Source organism: Oncorhynchus gorbuscha, linkage group LG20, assembly GCF_021184085.1.
Source record: "Oncorhynchus gorbuscha isolate QuinsamMale2020 ecotype Even-year linkage group LG20, OgorEven_v1.0, whole genome shotgun sequence".
Classification (NCBI taxonomy): Eukaryota; Metazoa; Chordata; class Actinopteri; order Salmoniformes; family Salmonidae; genus Oncorhynchus; species Oncorhynchus gorbuscha.
Genome location: NC_060192.1, coordinates 37,503,309 through 37,524,112, shown reverse-complemented (window position 1 = coordinate 37,524,112; position 20,804 = coordinate 37,503,309). Strand labels below are relative to the sequence as shown.

At 48.1% G+C, this 20,804-nt stretch overlaps 1 protein-coding gene across 1 annotated transcript in view; it reads left to right on the top strand.

Moving 5' to 3' along the window:
- Positions 1-20,804, top strand: part of supt20 (SPT20 homolog, SAGA complex component) — a 62,820-nt gene that overhangs the window by 15,354 nt on the left and 26,662 nt on the right. The window contains 10 exon segments of the mRNA XM_046318084.1: positions 912-968; positions 1,315-1,386; positions 1,831-2,000; positions 2,485-2,517; positions 6,399-6,513; positions 7,648-7,756; positions 8,495-8,701; positions 18,746-18,838; positions 18,841-19,021; positions 20,417-20,520. Of these exon segments, the coding sequence (XP_046174040.1) occupies positions 912-968; positions 1,315-1,386; positions 1,831-2,000; positions 2,485-2,517; positions 6,399-6,513; positions 7,648-7,756; positions 8,495-8,701; positions 18,746-18,838; positions 18,841-19,021; positions 20,417-20,520 (1,141 nt within the window).

The following is a 20,804-nucleotide window of genomic DNA, read 5'->3' as shown; positions in this document are numbered from 1 at the left end:
AAATGTAAATGTAGACCACCTCTAGATAGACCACCTCTAGATAGACCACCTCTAGATAGACCACCTATAGATAGACCAAACTACCACCTCTAGATAGACCACACTGCCACCTTTTTTTTACCTTTATTTAACCAGGCAAGTCAGTTAAGAACATATTCTTAATTTCGCTCTAACCACTAGGCTACGCTGCCGCCCCACCGCTAGATAGACCACCGCTAGATAGACCACCTGTAGATAGACCACCTGTAGATTTTCACCTCTTGATAGACCACCTCTAGATAGACCACCTCTAGATAGACCACACTTCCACCTCTAGATAGACCACCTCTAGAATGACCACACTACCGCCTCTAGATAGACCGCCTCTAGATAGACCGCCTCTAGATAGACCACCTGTAGAATGACCACACTACCGCCTCTAGATAGACCGCCTCTAGATAGACCGCCTCTAGATAGACCGCCTCTAGATAGACCACCGCTAGATAGACCACCGCTAGATAGACCACCGCTAGATAGACCACCTGTAGATAGACCACCTGTAGATTTTCATCTCTAGACCACCTCGAGATAGACCACACTACCACCTCTAGATAGACCACCTCTAGATAGACCACCTCGAGATAGACCACACTACCACCTCTAGATAGACCACCTCTAGATAGACCACCTCGAGATAGACCACCTCTAGATAGACCACACTACCACCTCTAGATAGACCACCTCTAGATAGACCACCTCGAGATAGACCACACTACCACCTCTAGATAGACCACCTCTAGATAGACCACCTCTAGATAGACCAAACTACCACCTCTAGATAGACCACCTCTAGATAGACCACACTAACAGACATTTGTTCAGACTGATCTCTCTCCTCTGTTCTCTTGTCTTTCTCTCTCCCTCATTTACAGTGTGTGGACATGTGGAAGCAGAGCAACTGCCAGCTGACTGTCCCCAAGGAGATTGATGTAAGTCACACTCTCTCTCCTTGTCAAACACCCCAACCTGTCTGTCAGTCAGTGACTGGTACTCTTAAGATATGGACCAAGGTTGGGGTCAATACCAATTGAACTCAGTCAATTCAGGAAGTGATTTGAATTAAAAATTCCCAAAATTGGAAAAACTTTTGACGTAAAATACCTTCTTCTTTTTCAGTTTATTCAGAAGTCATTTGTAAATAGATTCCCCTTTTTTCAAATTATTGAATTGGAACTTTCAGTTTACTTCTTGAATGGACTGACTTCAATTTAAATGTATCCCAACCCTTAAATGAACCGTTTGGTCTTTGTACTCACACTTTCTCTGTGTTCCCAGGTGGAGAAATACGCAGTGGTGGAGAAGTCTGTGAAGCTGGAGGAATCTCAACCCACTGTATGGCCTGCAGAGGTGAGACTTCCTGGTGTCACACTCTTTATCTTCCCCCTGTTACAGATCTAAGTAACACTGGTATCATCTCAAAGACCACAACAAGCTGCTGCAAAATCCCATTTCATCACAGAAGATGTGTTTCCGGTCAGCTTTGATTTAAAAAAACGGTACCAGAGGACCAAGGTTTCTCCTCACTTCCTGGGGTCACACCCACGTAACAGGAAGTGATAAGATGATTATACGTTTGAGTGCGAGGTTGGGGGGGGGCAAGACCCAGAGGACTAAAGTGTCTCTTTTTTTAAAACTTCCTTATGTCACACCTGTCCTCTTCCCCCGTAACAGGAAGTGATAAGATGATTATACGTTTGAGTGTGAGGTTGGGGGGGGCAAGACCCAGAGGACTAAAGTGTCTCTTTTTTTTTAACTTCCTTATGTCACACCTGTCCTCTTCCCCCGTAACAGGAAGTGATAGATGATTATACGTTTGAGTGTGAGGTTGGGGGTAAGACCCAGAGGACCAAGGTGTCCATCTTCCAGTCGGTGGGCGACCCTCTGGTCTACGGAAAGATCTACTGCGCCAAACAACCCAAAGTTGAGGAGGACAGCAGCGACCTTCAGATCCTACACCCATCGTAAGAAGGGGGAGGGGGGGGGTCTGGGTGGTGGGGTCTGAGTAGGACAGCAGAGACCTTCAGCTCCTACACCCATCGTAAGAAGGGGGAGGGGGGGTCTGGGTGGTGGGGTCTGAGTAGGACAGCAGCGACCTTCAGATCCTACACCCATCATAAGAAGGGGGAGGGGGTCTGGGTGGTGGGGTCTGAGTAGGACAGCAGAGACCTTCAGATCCTACACCCATCGTAAGAAGGGGAGGGGGTCTGGGTGGTGGGGTCTGAGTAGGACAGCAGAGACCTTCAGCTCCTACACTCATCGTAAGAAGGGGAGGGGGGGTCTGGGTGGTGGGGTCTGAGTAGAACAGCAGAGACCTTCAGCTCCTACACCCATTGTAAGATGGAGGGGGGGGGGGTGCAACGCGGCAGAGGACATTTTAATGTAACATTCTAGAAACAGAATATTTTAACTTAGAAGGTTTTTTTTTCTTGTCTTTTTCCCCACCAGTTTCCTAATAGGCTCAAAGATAGATGCCAGTCGGTAAGTGGACCAACAGTGACTGTGTGCTTTCTGAACATGTGTTCTGTGCTGTTGGCTGTTTGATTAGGATCCCAATGGAAAAGGCTCGTCTTCCTGAGGTCGAAAAATACATTTCCAGACAAAATACTTCACAGTTTACGTTGAAAGACGGTGGTAGACATTACAAACAATTAGACAGTTAGACATTTACAGACCGTTAAAATACCTAAAGGGTAACACATTTCACTTTCAATAGGCACTTATTCAGTAAGTTATTGGATCGGTGTCTGTCCAGTCATATGGTTGACTGTTGTTGACTGTGTTGTTGACTGTGTTGTAGGCGGTTGACTGTTGTTGACTGTGTTGTAGGTTGTTGACTGTTGTTGGTTGTTGTAGGTTGTTGACTGTGTTGTTGACTGTTGACTGTGTTGTAGGCTGTTGACTGTGTTGTTGACTGTGTTGTAGGTTGTTGAAAGTGTTGTTGACTGTGTTGTAGGCTGTTGACTGTGTTGTTGACTGTGTTGTAGGTTGTTGACTGTTGTTGACTGTGTTGCTGACTGTTGACTGTGTTGTTGACTGTTGCTGACTGTGTTGTAGGCTGTTGACTGTGTTGTAGGTTGTTGACTGTTGTTGACTGTGTTGCTGACTGTTGACTGTGTTGTTGACTGTTGACTGTGTTGTTGACTGTTGACCGTGTTGTTGACTGTGTTGTAGGTTGTTGACTGTGTTGTTGACTGTGTTGTAGGTTGTTGACTGTGTTGTTGACTGTGTTGTAGGCTGTTGACTGTTGTTGACTGTGTTGCTGGCTGTTGACTGTGTTGTAGGTGGTTGACTGTTGTTGACTGTGTTGTAGGCTGTTGACTGTTGTTGACTGTGTTGTAGGCGGTTGACTGTTGTTGACTGTGTTGTAGGCTGTTGACTGTTGTTGACTGTGTTGTAGGCTGTTGACTGTGTTGTAGGCTGTTGACTGTGTTGTAGGCTGTTGACTGTGTTGTAGGCTGTTGACTGTGTTGTAGGCGGTTGACTGTGTTGCTGACTGTTGACTGTGTTGTAGGCTGTTGACTGTATTGTAGGCTGTTGACTGTGTTGTAGGCTGTTGACTGTGTTGTAGGCTGTTGACTGTGTTGTAGGCTGTTGACTGTGTTGTAGGCTGTTGACTGTGTTGTAGACTGTGTTGTAGACTGTTGACTGTGTTGTAGGCTGTTGACTGTGTTGTAGGCTGTTGACTGTGTTGTAGGCTGTTGACTGTGTTGTAGGCTGTTGACTGTGTTGTAGGCTGTTGACTGTGTTGTAGGCTGTTGACTGTGTTGTAGGCTGTTGACTGTTGTTGACTGTGTTGTAGACTGTTGACTGTGTTGTAGACTGTTGTAGGCTGTTGACTGTGTTGTAGGCTGTTGACTGTGTTGTAGGCTGTTGACTGTGTTGTAGGTTGTTGACGATGTTGTTGACTGTTGACTGTGTTGTAGGCTGTTGACTGTTGTAGGCTGTTGACTGTTGTAGGCTGTTGACTGTTGTAGGCTGTTGACTGTGTTGCTGACTGTTGACTGTGTTGCTGACTGTTGACTGTGTTGCTGACTGTTGACTGTGTTGTTGACTGTTGACTGTGTTGTTGACTGTGTTGATGACTGACTGTGTTGCTGACTGTTGACTGTGTTGCTGACTGACTGTGTTGTAGGCGGTTGATTGTTGTTGACGATGTTGTAGGTGGTTGACTGTGTTGTAGGCTGTTGACTGTTGTAGGCTGTTGACTGTGTTGTAGGCTGTTGACTGTGTTGTAGGCTGTTGACTGTTGTTGACTGTGTTGTAGACTGTTGACTGTGTTGTAGACTGTTGACTGTGTTGTAGGCTGTAGGCTGTTGACTGTGTTGTAGGCTGTTGACTGTGTTGTAGGCTGTTGACTGTGTTGTTGACTGTTGTTGACGGTGTTGTAGGCTGTTGACTGTGTTGTAGGCTGTTGACTGTGTTGTAGGCTGTTGACTTGTTGACGATGTTGTTGACTGTTGTAGGCTGTTGACTGTGTTGTAGGCTGTTGACTGTGTTGTAGGCGGTTGACTGTGTTGTAGGCGGTTGACTGTGTTGTTGACTGTTGCTGACTGTGTTGTAGGCTGTTGACTGTGTTGTAGGTTGTTGACTGTTGTTGACTGTGTTGCTGACTGTTGACTGTGTTGTTGACTGTTGACTGTGTTGTTGACTGTTGACCGTGTTGTTGACTGTGTTGTAGGTTGTTGACTGTGTTGTTGACTGTGTTGTAGGTTGTTGACTGTGTTGTTGACTGTGTTGTAGGCTGTTGACTGTTGTTGACTGTGTTGCTGGCTGTTGACTGTGTTGCTGGCTGTTGACTGTGTTGTAGGTGGTTGACTGTTGTTGACTGTGTTGTAGGCTGTTGACTGTTGTTGACTGTGTTGTAGGCGGTTGACTGTTGTTGACTGTGTTGTAGGCTGTTGACTGTGTTGTAGGCTGTTGACTGTGTTGTAGGCTGTTGACTGTGTTGTAGGCTGTTGACTGTGTTGTAGGCTGTTGACTGTGTTGTAGGCGGTTGACTGTGTTGTAGGCGGTTGACTGTGTTGCAGGCTGTTGACTGTGTTGTAGGCTGTTGACTGTGTTGGCTGTTGACTGTGTTGTAGGCTGTTGACTGTGTTGTAGGCTGTTGACTGTTGTTGACTGTGTTGTAGACTGTTGACTGTGTTGTAGGCTGTTGACTGTGTTGTAGGCTGTTGACTGTGTTGTAGGCTGTTGACTGTGTTGTAGACTGTTGACTGTGTTGTAGGCTGTTGACTGTTGTAGGCTGTTGACTGTGTTGTAGGCTGTTGACTGTGTTGTAGGTTGTTGACGATGTTGTTGACTGTTGACTGTGTTGTAGGCTGTTGACTGTTGTAGGCTGTTGACTGTTGTAGGCTGTTGACTGTGTTGCTGACTGTTGACTGTGTTGCTGACTGTGTTGCTGACTGTTGACTGTGTTGCTGACTGTTGACTGTGTTGTTGACTGTTGACTGTGTTGTTGACTGTTGACTGTGTTGTTGACTGTGTTGATGACTGACTGTGTTGCTGACTGTTGACTGTGTTGCTGACTGACTGTGTTGTAGGCGGTTGATTGTTGTTGACGATGTTGTAGGTGGTTGACTGTGTTGTAGGCTGTTGACTGTTGTAGGCTGTTGACTGTGTTGTAGGCTGTTGACTGTGTTGTAGGCTGTTGACTGTTGTTGACTGTGTTGTAGACTGTTGACTGTGTTGTAGACTGTTGACTGTGTTGTAGGCTGTAGGCTGTTGACTGTGTTGTAGGCTGTTGACTGTGTTGTAGGCTGTTGACTGTGTTGTTGACTGTTGTTGACGATGTTGTAGGCTGTTGACTGTGTTGTAGGCTGTTGACTGTGTTGTAGGCTGTTGACTGTGTTGTAGGCTGTTGACTTGTTGACGATGTTGTTGACTGTTGTAGGCTGTTGACTGTGTTGTAGGCTGTTGACTGTGTTGTAGGCGGTTGACTGTGTTGTAGGCGGTTGACTGTGTTGTAGGCGGTTGACTGTGTTGTAGGCGGTTGACTGTGTTGTAGGCTGTTGACTGTGTTGTAGGCTGTTGACTGTGTTGTAGGCGGTTGACTGTGTTGTAGGCTGTTGACTGTTGTAGGCTGTTGACTGTGTTGCTGACTGTTGACTGTGTTGCTGACTGTTGACGGTGTTGTTGACTGTGTTGATGACTGACTGTGTTGTTGACTGTGTTGATGACTGACTGTGTTGTTGACTGTGTTGCTGACTGACTGTGTTGTAGGCGGTTGATTGTTGTTGACGATGTTGTAGGTGGTTGACTGTGTTGTAGGCTGTTGACAAAAAAAAATGATTTTCCGAGGTTCCTGTCCCAGTATAAGGGTGTGTATGAGTCAGACGTGATGTGTTTCTGTGTGTTTCTAGGTTCCTGTCCCAGTATAAAGGTGTGTATGAGTCAGACGTGAAGTGCCAGGTGAAGATGTCTCATAACTCAGGATTTGTGGGACGGAACCGGCTCTCACCCAGCAGAGAGACAGAGGTACACGTACCACAACACACACACTTGTCTATCATTAATGTGATGACTGTTATTTATGTAACAATTAACTCATTAGGAATTTGGGGCACCACGGGAAAGGTTTGTTTCCCTAATTAACTATGTAGACATATCAGTCATCAATTAATAATTTCTTCACATCAGTCATCAATTAATAATTTCCTCACATCAGTCTCATTCTGAACGTTGTTGACTTCCTAATAATTCCGTACCACACAAAAGTTGTTGATTATTTATTTACTAACAAGCTAAACGATAATACAAGATACACGCAAGGTATAAGGTCATTGGACAGAAATGTAATATGATAACAAGTCCCTAGCGGACTAATACAACGGTAGCATTGATTGTGAAGAGGTTCCTTTGTCTTCTTCAACCTCGTGTTGCGTTTCAGGGTCGTGACCTAACCGTAGACCTCAGCTGTAGCTTGTGGCCCTTCTAGTCTGATATGTTCACTCTTAACCCAAATGCTTTATACCCTCGGGTAGAAAGGGGGTGTGTTTATGTCTTGCTGACACGCTCTCCGGGTTCCCTGGGGGCGTGGCTAGTTACGAGGCAAGGTATCACAATTTACTATGATCTCGTTTAGAGAACTAAAATCACAATCGTCACCACAACAACAACAACAACAAAAAACATTCTCTTTTATCCTGGATATTTTCCAAGTAAACATGATATACACCGTATGAAAACTCCTTGGAGTTACCATGTTTTCAACTTTAAAAGTTACCATGTCATGCGACTTTTAATGACATCACAAAATAGACATTCATTTTCCACGCTCCCGTCTCTCATCATTATCGACATTAGGTAGGATGAAATATATTGTCTCAGGTGTCCATTGTTTGATGTTGTAGTTTTTGGCGGTAAACTCATCATAAGGAACACAGACTTTCCGATCGCTCAAACTAGGCCCCCTTAGGCCCCCGAAAAGGAATCGTCTGCTCCCCCGCGGGAGAGCGAGAGAGATCTCTGTAGAGCTGATCCACTGAAACATGATCCCTTTGGATCCTCGCAAGGAGAGTCATGACACACTATAGAACCGGCTCTCACCAAGCAGAGAGACGGAGCTGGTTGATGTTGTTGATTCACCTAATGCCCGTTGTGTGTCCCCAGGCGGATGGTCTATCAGCCCTGGTTCAGTCGTCGGGTGTGTTGGGGAAGGGGGTGAAGCACCGGCCTCCCCCTATCAAACTACCCTCCGCGTCGGGCAGCAGCTCCACGGGTAACCCCTTCTCTAACCAGCCTGGAGGTCTGGGGCTGCATCTCATTCCACAAAGTTGTTGTTCCCGATCTCACATCTGATTGGTGCTAACTCCTATTCTCCCCCCTCTCTCTCTCCTCTCCCCCTTCCTCTCCCTCTCTCTCACCCTGCTACCTCTCTCTCCCTCCCCTCCTCCACCCCACCTCCTCCTCTCTCTCTCCCTCCCCTCCTCCACCCCCCTCCTCCTCTCTCTCACCTCTCCCCTCTCTCTCACCCTGCTTCCTCTCTCTCCCTCCCCTCCTCCACCCACCTCCTCTCTCCATATCTCTCTCTCCTCTCCCCCTTACTCTCCCTCTCTCTCACCCTGCTTCCTCTCCCTTCCCCCTCCTCCTCTCTCCCTCCCCTCCTCCACCCTACCTCCTCCTCTCTCCCTCCCCCTCCTCCACCCCCCCCTCCTCTCTCTCTCTCCCTCCCCTCCTCCACCCCCCTCCTCCTCTCTCTCTCTCCCTCCCCTCCTCCACCCTACCTCCTCCTCTCTCCCTCCCCTCCTCCATCCCCCCTCCTCCTCTTTCTCTCTCCCTCCCCTCCTCCACCCCAACTCCTCCTCTCCCTCCCCTCCTCCACCCCCCTCCTCCTCTTTCTCCCTCCCCTCCTCCACCCCCTCCTCCTCTCTCTCTCTCCCTCCCCCTCCTCCACCCCCCCACCTCCTCTCTCTCTCCCTCCCCTCCTCCACCCCATCTCCTCCTCTCCTCTCTCCAGGTAACCTGTATAGTTCAGCCCAGGCTACCAGTGGTCTCCTTAAGTGTCCTACGCCCCCCCCAGGACCAGGCCCCGGCTCAGCCAAGCCCCAGTCTCTGAGTAGGAAGCACTCTGTGGAGCTGGGGCAGGGGTTACAGCTGGGCGGGCAGTTAGGACAGGTGGGGTTGTTGTCCCCGGTAGCCCTATCTCCCATGGGGACAACACAGAGTGAGTACCTGGCCAGTCTGTCTGTCTGTCAATCAGTCTCTGTCTATCAGTCTCCGTCTGTCCTATATGACCTGTCTGTCAGTCAGTCTGTCAAACAGTCTCTGTCTATCAGTCTCTGTCTATCAGTCTTTATCTGTCCTTATCTGACCTGTCAGTCTGTCAAACAGTCTATCAGCCAGTCTATCATGCCTTGGTATTAGAGCCCCTGCCAGAGGCTATATGTACCCAGGAAGGTCTATCAGCCAGTCTATCATGCCTTGGTATTAGAGCCCCTGCCAGAGGCTATATGTACCCAGGAAGGTCTATCAGCCAGTCTATCATGCCTTGGTATTAGAGCCCCTGCCAGAGGCTATATGTACCCAGGAAGGTCTATCAGCCAGTCTATCATGCCTTGGTATTAGAGGCCCTGCCAGAGGCTATATGTACCCAGGAAGGTCTATCAGCCAGTCTATCATGCCTTGGTATTAGAGGCCCTGCCAGAGGCTATATGTACCCAGGAAGGTCTGACAAGTGTCAGATTGTAAAACAAACCCACATTATGTCTCTATATTGAGATGATATTTAACTATTCATTTAACTATTCCCATTGTTATTGGTTTAGCTCTTTATCAAATCAAAACTTTTTTGGTCACATGCGCCCAATACAACAAGTGTCGACTTTACCGTGAAATCCTGAATACAACAAGTGTCAACTTTACCGTGAAATGCTAACTTTACTGTGAAATCCTGAATACAACAAGTGTCAACTTTACCGTGAAATGCTAACTTTACCGTGAAATGCTAACTAAACCAACAGTGCAGTTCAAGAAGAGTTAAGAAAATATTTACCAAGTCAACTAAAGTAAAAAGTAACACAATAACAATAACAATAACAAGGCTATATACAGGGGGTACCGAGTCAATGTGGAGGCTATATACAGGGTATTACGGTACAGAGTCAATGTGGAGGCTATATACAGGGGGTACCGGTACCGAGTCCATGTGGAGGCTATATACAGGGTATTACGGTACAGAGTCAATGTGGAGGCTATATACAGGGTATTACGGTACAGAGTCAATGTGGAGGCTATATACAGGGGGTACCGAGTCAATGTGGAGGTTATATACAGGGTATTACGGTACAGAGTCCATGTGGAGGCTATATACAGGGGGTACCGAGTCAATGTGGAGGCTATATACAGGGGGTACCGAGTCAATATGGAGGCTATATACAGGGGGTACCGAGTCAATGTGGAGGCTATATACAGGGGGTGCCGGTACAGAGTCCATGTGGAGGCTATATACAGGGGGTACCGAGTCAATGTGGAGGCTATATACAGGGGGTACCGGTACAGAGTCAATGTGGAGGCTTTATACAGGGGGTACCGAGTCAATGTGGAGGCTATATACAGGGGGTACCGAGTCAATGTGGAGGCTATATACAGGGGGTACCGAGTCAATGTGGAGGCTATATACAGGGGGTACCGAGTCAATGTTTATTGAGGTAATTTGTACATGTAGGTAGGTGTAAATTAACTATGTATAGATAATAAACAGAGTAGCAGCAGTGTACATGTAGGTAGGTGTAAATTAACTATGCATAGATAATAAACAGAGTAGCAGCAGTGTAAAAAACAAATGGGGGGGTCAATGTAAATAGTTCGGTGGCCATTTGATTAATTGCTCAGCAGTCTTATGGCTTGGGGGTAGAAGATGTTAAGGAGACTTGGACCTAGGCTTGGCGCCCCGGTACCGCTTCCTGTCTGGTAGCAGAGGGAACAGTCTATGACTTGGGTGATTGGAGTCTCTGACAATTTTTTGGGCTTCCTTCTGACACCGCCTGGTATAGAGGTCCTGGATGCCAGGAAGCTTGGCCCCAGTGATGTACTGGGACGTACGCACTCCCCTCTGTAGTGCCTTACGGTCGGATGCTGAGCGGTTACCATACCAGGCGGTGATGCAACCACTCCGGATGCTCTCGGTGGTGCCGCTGTGTAACCTTTTGAGGATATGGGGACCCATGCCTAATCAAAGTTTAATTTTGGGTTACAAAATCTATTTGAATAAGTCAGAAGCTATGCCCTCTAGGGAAGCTATGCCCTCTAGGGAAGCTATGCCCTCTAGGGAAGCTATGCCCTCTAGGGAAGCTATGCCCTCTAGGGAAGCTATGCCCTCTAGGGAAGCTATGCCCTCGAGGGAAGCTATGCCCTCGAGGGAAGCTATGCCCTCGAGGGAAGCTATGCCCTCGAGGGAAGCTATGCCCTCGAGGGAAGCTATGCCCTCGAGGGAGCTTGAGTAACAACAACAGTTTGAATGACTTCACGTTCAATTGGACAAATATATATTTTTTTGTGAATCTTTGTGTAAAAACATGTTAAGAACTTCAACCTGTCCAACAGCAGCTTTGTACCTAGAGGGCAGTTAAGGAAGACCTAGATAGATGGATGGACCTGCCATTATCACAGTTGGGTAGAATTCATCTGATCAAAATGATCTGTATTCTGGTCGCATTTATATACAGTGGGGCAAAAAAATATTTAGTCAGCCACCAATTGTGCAAGTTCTCCCACTTAAAAATATGAGAGAGGCCTCTAATTTTCATCATAGGTACACTTCAACTATGACAGACAAAATGAGAAAAGAAAAAAAATCCAGAAAATCACATTATAGGATTTTTATGAAGTGGAAAATAAGTATTTGGTCACCTACAAACAAGCAAGATCTCTGGCTCTCACAGACCTGTAACTTCTTCTTTAAGAGGCTCCTCTGTCCTCCACTCGTTACCTGTATTAATGGCACCTGTTTGAACTTATCAGTATAAAAGACACCTGTCCACAACCTCAAACAGTCACACTCCAAACTCCACTATGGCCAAGACCAAAGAGCGATGAGCAAAAACCCCAGAACCACATGACCCAATACAAAAACCCCAGAACCACATGACCCAATACAAAAACCCCAGAACCACATGACCCAATACAAAAACCCCAGAACCACATGACCCAATACAAAAACCCCAGAACCACATGACCAATACAAAAACCCCAGAACCACATGACCCAATACAAAAACCCCAGAACCACATGACCCAATACAAAAACCCCAGAACCACATGACCCAATACAAAAACCCCAGAACCACATGACCCAATACACAAAACCCCAGAACCACATGACCCAATACAAAAACCCCAGAACCACATGACCCAATACAAAAACCCCAGAACCACATGACTCAATACAAAAACCCCAGAACCACATGACCCAATACAACAATCACAGAACCACATGACCCAATACAACAATCCCAGAACCACATGACCCAATACAAAAACCCCAGAACCACATGACCCAATACAAAAACCCCAGAACCACATGACCCAATACAAAAACCCCAGAACCACATGACCCAATACAAAAACCCCAGAACCACATGACCCAATACAAAAACCCCAGAACCACATGACCCAATACAAAAACCCCAGAACCACATGACCCAATACAAAAACCCCAGAACCACATGACCCAATACAAAAACCCCAGAACCACATGACCCAATACAAAAACCCCAGAACCACATGACCAATACACAAAACCCCAGAACCACATGACCCAATACACAAAACCCCAGAACCACATGACCCAATACACAAAACCCCAGAACCACATGACCCAATACAAAAACCCCAGAACCACATGACCCAATACAAAAACCCCAGAACCACATGACCCAATACAAAAACCCCAGAACCACATGACCCAATACAAAAACCCCAGAACCACATGACCCACATGATTAGGGGAAGCTGGGGAAAGGCCCAGAAATCACCTTGGACAAAGGCTGTGCTCGAGTGCTCTGATTAAGGGAAGCTGGGGAGAGGCCCAGAAATCACCTTGGACAAAGGCTGTGCTCGAGTGCTCTGATTAAGGGAAGCTGGGGAGAGGCCCAGAAATCACCTTGGACAAAGGCTGTGCTCGAGTGCTCTGATTAAGGGAAGCTGGGGAGAGGCCCAGAAATCACCTTGGACGAAGGCTGTGCTCGAGTGCTCTGATTAAGGGAAGCTGGGGAGAGGCCCAGAAATCACCTTGGACGAAGGCTGTGCTCGAGTGCTCTGATTAAGGGAAGCTGGGGAGAGGCCCAGAAATCACCTTGGACGAAGGCTGTGCTCGAGTGCTCTGATTAAGGGAAGCTGGGGAGAGGCCCAGAAATCACCTTGGACGAAGGCTGTGCTCGAGTGCTCTGATTAAGGGAAGCTGGGGAGAGGCCCAGAAATCACCTTGGACGACGGCTGTGCTCGAGGCAAGACAACTGTTCACCTGCAATATATGAATATGCAAAGGCTTCATATGACTCCCAGTATATGGAATAACAGGGTTCATATGACTCCCAGTATATGGAATAACAGGGTTCATATGACTCCCAGTATATGGAATAACAGGGTTCATATGACTCCCAGTATATGGAATAACAGGGTTCTTATGACTCCCAGTATATGGAATAACAGGGTTCATATGACTCCCAGTATATGGAATAACAGGGTTCTTAAGACTCCCAGTATATGGAATAACAGGGTTCTTAGGACTCCCAGTATATGGAATAACAGGGTTCATATGACTCCCAGTATATGGAATAACAGGGTTCATATGACTCCCAGTATATGGAATAACAGGGTTCTTAAGACTCCCAGTAAATGGAATAACAGGGTTCTTAGGACTCCCAGTAAATGGAATAACAGGGTTCTTAGGACTCCCAGTAAATGGAATAACAGGGTTCTTAGGACTCCCAGTATATGGAATAACAGGGTTCTTAGGACTCCCAGTATATGGAATAACAGGCTTCATATGGCTCCCAGTATATGGAATAACAGGGTTCTTATGACTCCCAGTATATGGAATAACATTAAAGCAGAATTCCCTGATACCTGCTGGAAGTGGAAGAAGGATAAAGGTCCTCGTGGCCATCTGTTTTTCACCATTAAGAATGGACTCATGGCCATCTGTTTTTCACCATTAAGAATGGACTCATGGCCATCTGTTATTCACCATTAAGAATGGACTCATGGCCATCTGTTATTCACCATTAAGAATGGACTCATGGCCATCTGTTTTTCACCATTACATTACATTTACATTTAAGTCATTTAGCAGACGCTCTTATCCAGAGCGACTTACAAATTGGTGCATTCACCTTATGACATCCAGTGGGACAGTCACTTAACAATAGTGCATCTAAAACTTAGGGGGGTGGGGTGAGAGGGATTACTTAACCTATCCTAGGTATTCCTTAAAGAGGTGGGGTTTCAGGTGTCTCCGGAAGGTGGTGATTGACTCCGCTGTCCTGGCGTCGTGAGGGAGTTTGTTCCACCATTGGGGGGCCAGGGCAGCGAACAGTTTTGACTGGGCTGAGCGGGAGCTGTACTTCCTCAGTGGTAGGGAGGCGAGCAGGCCAGAGGTGGATGAACGCAGTGCCCTTGTTTGGGTGTAGGGCCTGATCAGAGCCTGGAGGTACTGAGGTGCCGTTCCCCTCACAGCTCCGTAGGCAAGCACCATGGTCTTGTAGCGGATGCGAGCTTCAACTGGAAGCCAGTGGAGAGAACGGAGGAGCGGGGTGACGTGAGAGAACTTGGGAAGGTTGAACACCAGACGGGCTGTGGCGTTCTGGATGAGTTGAAGGGGTTTAATGGCACAGGCAGGGAGCCCAGCCAACAGCGAGTTGCAGTAATCCAGACGGGAGATGACAAGTGCCTGGATTAGGACCTGCGCCGCTTCCTGTGTGAGGCAGGGTCGTACTCTGCGGATGTTGTAGAGCATGAACCTACAGGAACGGGCCACCGCCTTGATGTTAGTTGAGAACTACAGGGTGTTGTCCAGGATCATGCCAAGGTTCTTGGCGCTCTGGGAGGAGGACACATTGGAGTTGTCAACCGTGATGGCGAGATCATGGAACGGGCAGTCCTTCCCCGGGAGGAAGAGCAGCTCCGTCTTGCCGAGGTTCAGCTTGAGGTGGTGATCCGTCATCCACACTGATATGTCTGCCAGACATGCAGAGATGCGATTCGCCACCTGGTCATCAGAAGGGGGAAAGGAGAAGATTAATTGTGTGTCGTCTGCATAGCAATGATAAGAGAGACCATGTGAGGTTATGACAGAGCCAAGTGACTTGGTGTATAGCGAGAATAGGAGAGGGCCAAGAACAGAGCCCTGGGGGACACCAGTGGTGAGAGCGCGTGGTGAGGAGACAGATTCTCGCCACGCCACCTGGTAGGAGCGACCTGTCAGGTAGGACGCAATCCAAGCGTGGGCCGCGCCGGAGATGCCCAACTCGGAGAGGGTGGAGAGGAGGATCTGATGGTTCACAGTATCGAAGGCAGCCGATAGATCTAGAAGGATGAGAGCAGAGGAGAGAGAGTTAGCTTTAGCAGTGCGGAGCGCCTCCGTGATACAGAGGAGAGCAGTCTCAGTTGAATGACTAGTCTTGAAACCTGACTGATTTGGATCAAGAAGGTCATTCAGAGAGAGATAGCGGGAGAGCTGGCCAAGGACGGCACGTTCAAGAGTTTTGGAGAGAAAAGAAAGAAGGGATACTGGTCTGTAATTGTTGACATCGGAGGGATCGAGTGTAGGTTTTTTCAGAAGGGGTGCAACTCTCGCTCTCTTGAAGACGGAAGGGACGTAGCCAACGGTCAGGGATGAGTTGATGAGCGAGGTGAGGTAAGGGAGAAGGTCTCCGGAAATGGTCTGGAGAAGAGAGGAGGGGATAGGGTCAAGCGGGCAGGTTGTTGGGCGGCCGGCCGTCACAAGACGCGAGATTTCATCTGGAGAGAGAGGGGAAAGAGGTCAGAGCACAGGGTAGGGCAGTGTGAGCAGAACCAGCGGTGTCGTTTGACTTAGCAAACGAGGATCGGATGTCGTCGACCTTCTTTTCAAAATGGTTGACGAAGTCATCTGCAGAGAGGGAGGAGGGGGAGGGGGTGGAGGATTCAGGAGGGAGGAGAAGGTGGCAAAGAGCTTCCTAGGGTTAGAGGCAGATGCTTGGAATTTAGCGTGGTAGAAAGTGGCTTTAGCAGCAGAGACAGAGGAGGAAAATGTAGAGAGGAGGGAGTGAAAGGATGCCAGGTCCGCAGGGAGGCGGGAGTTTTCCTCCATTTCCGCTCGGCTGCCCGGAGCCCTGTTCTGTGAGCTCGCAATGAGTCATCGAGCCACGGAGCGGGGAGGGGAGGACCGAGCCGGCCTGGAGGATAGGGGACATAGAGAGTCAAGGGATGCAGAGAGGGAGGAGAGGAGGGTTGAGGAGGCAGAATCAGGAGATAGGTGGGAGAAGGTTTGAGCGGAGGGAAGAGATGATAGGATGGAAGAGGAGAGAGTAGCGGGGGAGAGAGAGCGAAGGTTGGGACGGCGCGATACCATCCGAGTAGGGGCAGTGTGGGAGGTGTTGGATGAGAGCGAGAGGGAAAAGGATACAAGGCAGTGGTCGGAGACTTGGAGGGGAGTTGCAATGAGGTTAGTGGAAGAACAGCATCTAGTAAAGATGAGGTCGAGCGTATTGCCTGCCTTGTGAGTAGGGGGGAAGGTGAGAGGGTGAGGTCAAAAGAGGAGAGGAGTGGAAAGAAGGAGGCAGAGAGGAAAGAGTCAAAGGTAGACATGGGGAGGTTAAAGTCGCCCAGAACTGTGAGAGGTGAGCCGTCCTCAGGAAAGGAGCTTATCAAGGCATCAAGCTCATTGATGAACTCTCCGAGGGAACCTGGAGGGCGATAAATGATAAGGATGTTAAGCTTGAAAGGGCTAGTAACTGTGACAGCATGGAATTCAAAGGAGGCGATAGACAGATGGGTAAGGGGAGAAAGAGAGAATGACCACTTGGGAGAGATGAGGATCCCGGTGCCACCACCCCGCTGACCAGACGCTCTCGGGGTGTGCGAGAACACGTGGGCGGACGAAGAGAGAGCAGTAGGAGTAGCAGTGTTGTCTGTGGTGATCCATGTTTCCGTCAGTGCCAAGAAGTCGAGGGACTGGAGGGAGGCATAGGCTGAGATGAACTCTGCCTTGTTGACCGCAGATTGGCAGTTCCAGAGGCTACCGGAGACCTGGAACTCCACGTGGGTCGTGCGCGCTGGGACCACCAGAGTAGGGTGGCCGCGGCCACGCGGTGAGGAGCGTTTGTATGGTCTGTGCAGAGAGGAGAGAACAGGGATAAACAGACACATAGTTGACAGGCTACAGAAGAGGCTACGCTAATGCAAAGGAGATTGGAATGACAAGTGGACTACACGTCTCGAATGTTCAGAAAGTTAAGCTACGTAGCAAGAATCTTATTGACTAAAATGATTAAAATGATACAGTACTGCTGAAGTAGGCCAGCTGGCAGTGGGTGCGTTGTTGACACTACACTAATCAAGTCGTTCCGTTGAGTGTAATAGTTTCTGCAGTGTTGCTATTCGGGGCTAGCAGGCTAGCTAGCAGTGTTGTTTACGTTACGTTGCGTTAAAAGAACGACAATAGATGGCTAGCGAACCTAGAAAATCGCTCTAGACTACACAATTATCTTTGATACAAAGACGGCTATGTAGCTAGCTAAGTAGCTAGCTACGATCAAACAAATCAAACCGTTGTACTGTAATGAAATGAAGTGAAAATGTGATACAACCTGTGAATGCGACCGGGTAGTTGAGTTCTATACAGAAGACGTTGGCTAGCGTTGGCTAGCTAGCAGAGTCACCTACGTTAAGGACGACAAATAGCTGGCTAGCTAACCTCGGTAAATTAAGATAATCACTCTAAGACTACACACTCTAAACCTAAACAACACAATTATCTTGGATACGATGATACGAAGACAGCAAAGACAGCTATGTAGCTAGCTAACACTAAACTAATCAAGTCGTTCAGTTGAGTGTAATAGTTTTCCCAGTGCAGCTAATCAGTGGACGTTAGCTAGCTGGCTAGTGAAGACTACGTTAGGACGGCGAAATACGATAATTACGCAATTATCTTTGATACAAAGACGGCTATGTAGCTAGCTGAGAGGAAATTGCTAGGATAAGACAAATCAAACCGTTGTGATATAATGAAATATAATGAAAAAGTTATACTACCCGTTGGAGCGACGGGTCATCTGTTTGTCACCATCTGTTATTCACCATTAAGAATGGACTCATGGCCATCTGTTATTCACCATTAAGAATGGACTCATGGCCATCTGTTATTCACCATTAAGAATGGACTCATGGCCATCTGTTATTCACCATTAAGAATGGACTCATGGCCATCTGTTTTTCACCATTAAGAATGGACTCATGGCCATCTGTTTTTCACCATTAAGAATGGACTCATGGCCATCTGTTTTTCACCATTAAGAATGGACTCATGGCCATCTGTTTTTCACCATTAAGAATGGACTCATGGCCATCTGTTTGTCACCATTAAGAATGGACTCATGGCCATCTGTTTGTCACCATTAAGAATGGACTCATGGCTCTTTGTACTGGGTGTCCCATATTGTCGTTGGGAACAGGCCCTTACACTTACCTTACACAGCTCAATCTTCTTTAAAAAATGACTGTGCCCTGCAAATGCCTTCTCTCTGACCCTCTCTTCTCTCCCCCTCTTCACCCTGACCCTCTCTACTCTCCCCCTCTTCACCCTGACCCTCTCTACTCTCCCCCTCTTCACCCTGACCCTCTCTACTCTCCCCCTCTTCACCCTGACCCTCTCTACTCTCCCCCCTCTTCACCCTGACCCTCTCTACTCTCCCCCTCTTCACCCTGACCCTCTCTACTCTCCCCCTCTTCACCCTGACCCTCTCTACTCTCCCCCCCTCTTCACCCTGACCCTCTCTTCTCTCCCCCTTTTCACCCCAACCCTCTCTTCTCTCCCCCTTTTCACCCTGACCCTCTCTTCTCTCCCCTTTTCACCCTGACCCTCTCTTCTCTCCCCCTCTTTAACCCCCCTCTTCTCACCCCCTCTTCTTCCTGACTCTTCTCTCCCCTCTCCTCTCCCTGACCCCCCTTCCCTCCGACTCATCTTCTTGACTCTCTCTTCTCTCCCTGTCTTGTCTCTGACCTCTCAGGATCGGGGACCCCCAAGCCCTCCACCCCCACCAGCACCCCCTGTTCCACCCCTCACCCCCCGACTCCCTCCTCTCCCTCTGTCCCCTCCCGTCCTCTGTCACCCCCACCCCCCTGGAGCCCCAGGCCCTCCTGGCTCCGTACCCTCAGCAGCAGCAGCTGTCCCAGGCTTTGCCCGTCATGACCATCCCTCTTCCCATCACAGCGGGGACCAGCTCCTCTCAGGTCATGGCTAACCCTGCTGGACTCAACTTCATCAACGTGGTGGGATCTGTCTGGTAAGGACTGACGTAGTCTAGTGGTTCTTAATCCTCTCCTCGGGGATCCCCAACTCTTCCATGTATTTAATCTATTCCAGAGTTAGCGAAACCTGATTCCATTCCTCAACTAATCATCCAGCTTCTGACTAGGTGAATCAGGTAAACTAGTTCACGGCTACAACAACATTGTGAAACGTCTGGGGGGTCCTGGGAAGAGGTTTGAAAACCACTGCACCAATCTACTTCCTCTATCGGTTTTGGTTAAGGGTTCTGTTTCTCTGTAGACACGAGGATCTGACTGGAGACACTAGACTTAAAGCATTGTCTCTCACTCCATCGGTCTCCTCTCTCTTCCTGCTCGTTGCTCATATACAGTGGGGCAAAAAAGTATTTAGTCAGCCACCAATTGTGCAAGTTCTCCCACTTAAAAAGATGAGAGAGGCCTGTAATTTTCATCATAGGTACACTTCAACTATGACAGACAAAATGAGGGAAAAAAATCCTGAAAATCACACTGACCAAATACTTATTTTCCACCATAATTTGCAAATAAATTCATTAAAAAATCCTACAATGTGATTTTCAGGATTTTTTTCCCTCATTTTGTCTGTCATAGTTGAAGTGTACCTATGATGAAAATTACAGGCCTCTCTCATCTTTTTAAGTGGGAGAACTTGCACAATTGGTGGCTGACTAAATACTTTTTTGCCCCTCTGTAGGTCTGCAGGGTGATACAATGCAACCTCTCTTCCTCTTCTTCATCTCTGAAATATTATTAATACACCTCAAGGTCTTTTAAACCAAGACATTTCTCATGACCTTGTCTCCTTGTCTCTCTCTCACTCTCTCCGTGCCTCTCTCTCTCCTGGTCTCTCTCTCTCTCTCTCTCCATGTCTCTCTCTCTCTGTCTCACTCTGTCTGTCTGTCTCTCTCTCTCTCCTTGTCTCTCTCTCCTTGTCTCTCCCTCTCTCTCCATGTCTCTCTCTCTCTGTCTCACTGTCTGTCTGTCTCTCTCTCACTCTCTCCGTGCCTCTCTCTCTCCTGGTCTCTCTCTCTCTCTCCATGTCTCTCTCTCTCTGTCTCACTCTGTCTGTCTGTCTCTCTCTCACTCTCTCCGTGCCTCTCTCTCTCCTGGTCTCTCTCTCTCTCTCCATGTCTCTCTCTCTCTGTCTCACTGTCTGTCTGTCTCTCTCTCTCTCTCCGTGTCTCTCTCTCTCCTTGTCTCTCTCTCACTCTCTCCGTGCCTCTCTCTCTCCTTGTCTCTCTCTCCTTGTCTCTCCCTCTCTCTCCATGTCTCTCTCTCTCTGTCTCGCTGTCTGTCTGTCTCTCTCTCTCTCTCTCTCTCTGTCTCTCTCTCTCTGTGTCTCTGGCTGTCTCTCTCTCTCTCTCTGTTTCTCACTCCATGTGTCTCAGCAGTCCCCAGACTCTGATGAATTCTAGTCAAATGTTGGGTCCTGGTCTCAACCTGAGTGGTCTAGGAGGACTGATGCCTACCATGCAACCAACCACACAAACAGGTATAAAACACACACACACACATACACTACCTACCACAGAGACTGGATACAACACTCTGCCTACCACAGAGACTGGATACAACACTCTGCCTACCACAGAGACTGATGCAACACTCTGCCTACCACAGAGACTGATGCAACACTCTGCCTACCACAGAGACTGATGCAACACTCTGCCTACCACAGAGACTGATACAACACTCTGCCTACCACAGAGACTGATACAACACTCTGCCTACCACAGAGACTGATACAACACTCTGCCTACCACAGAGACTGGATAC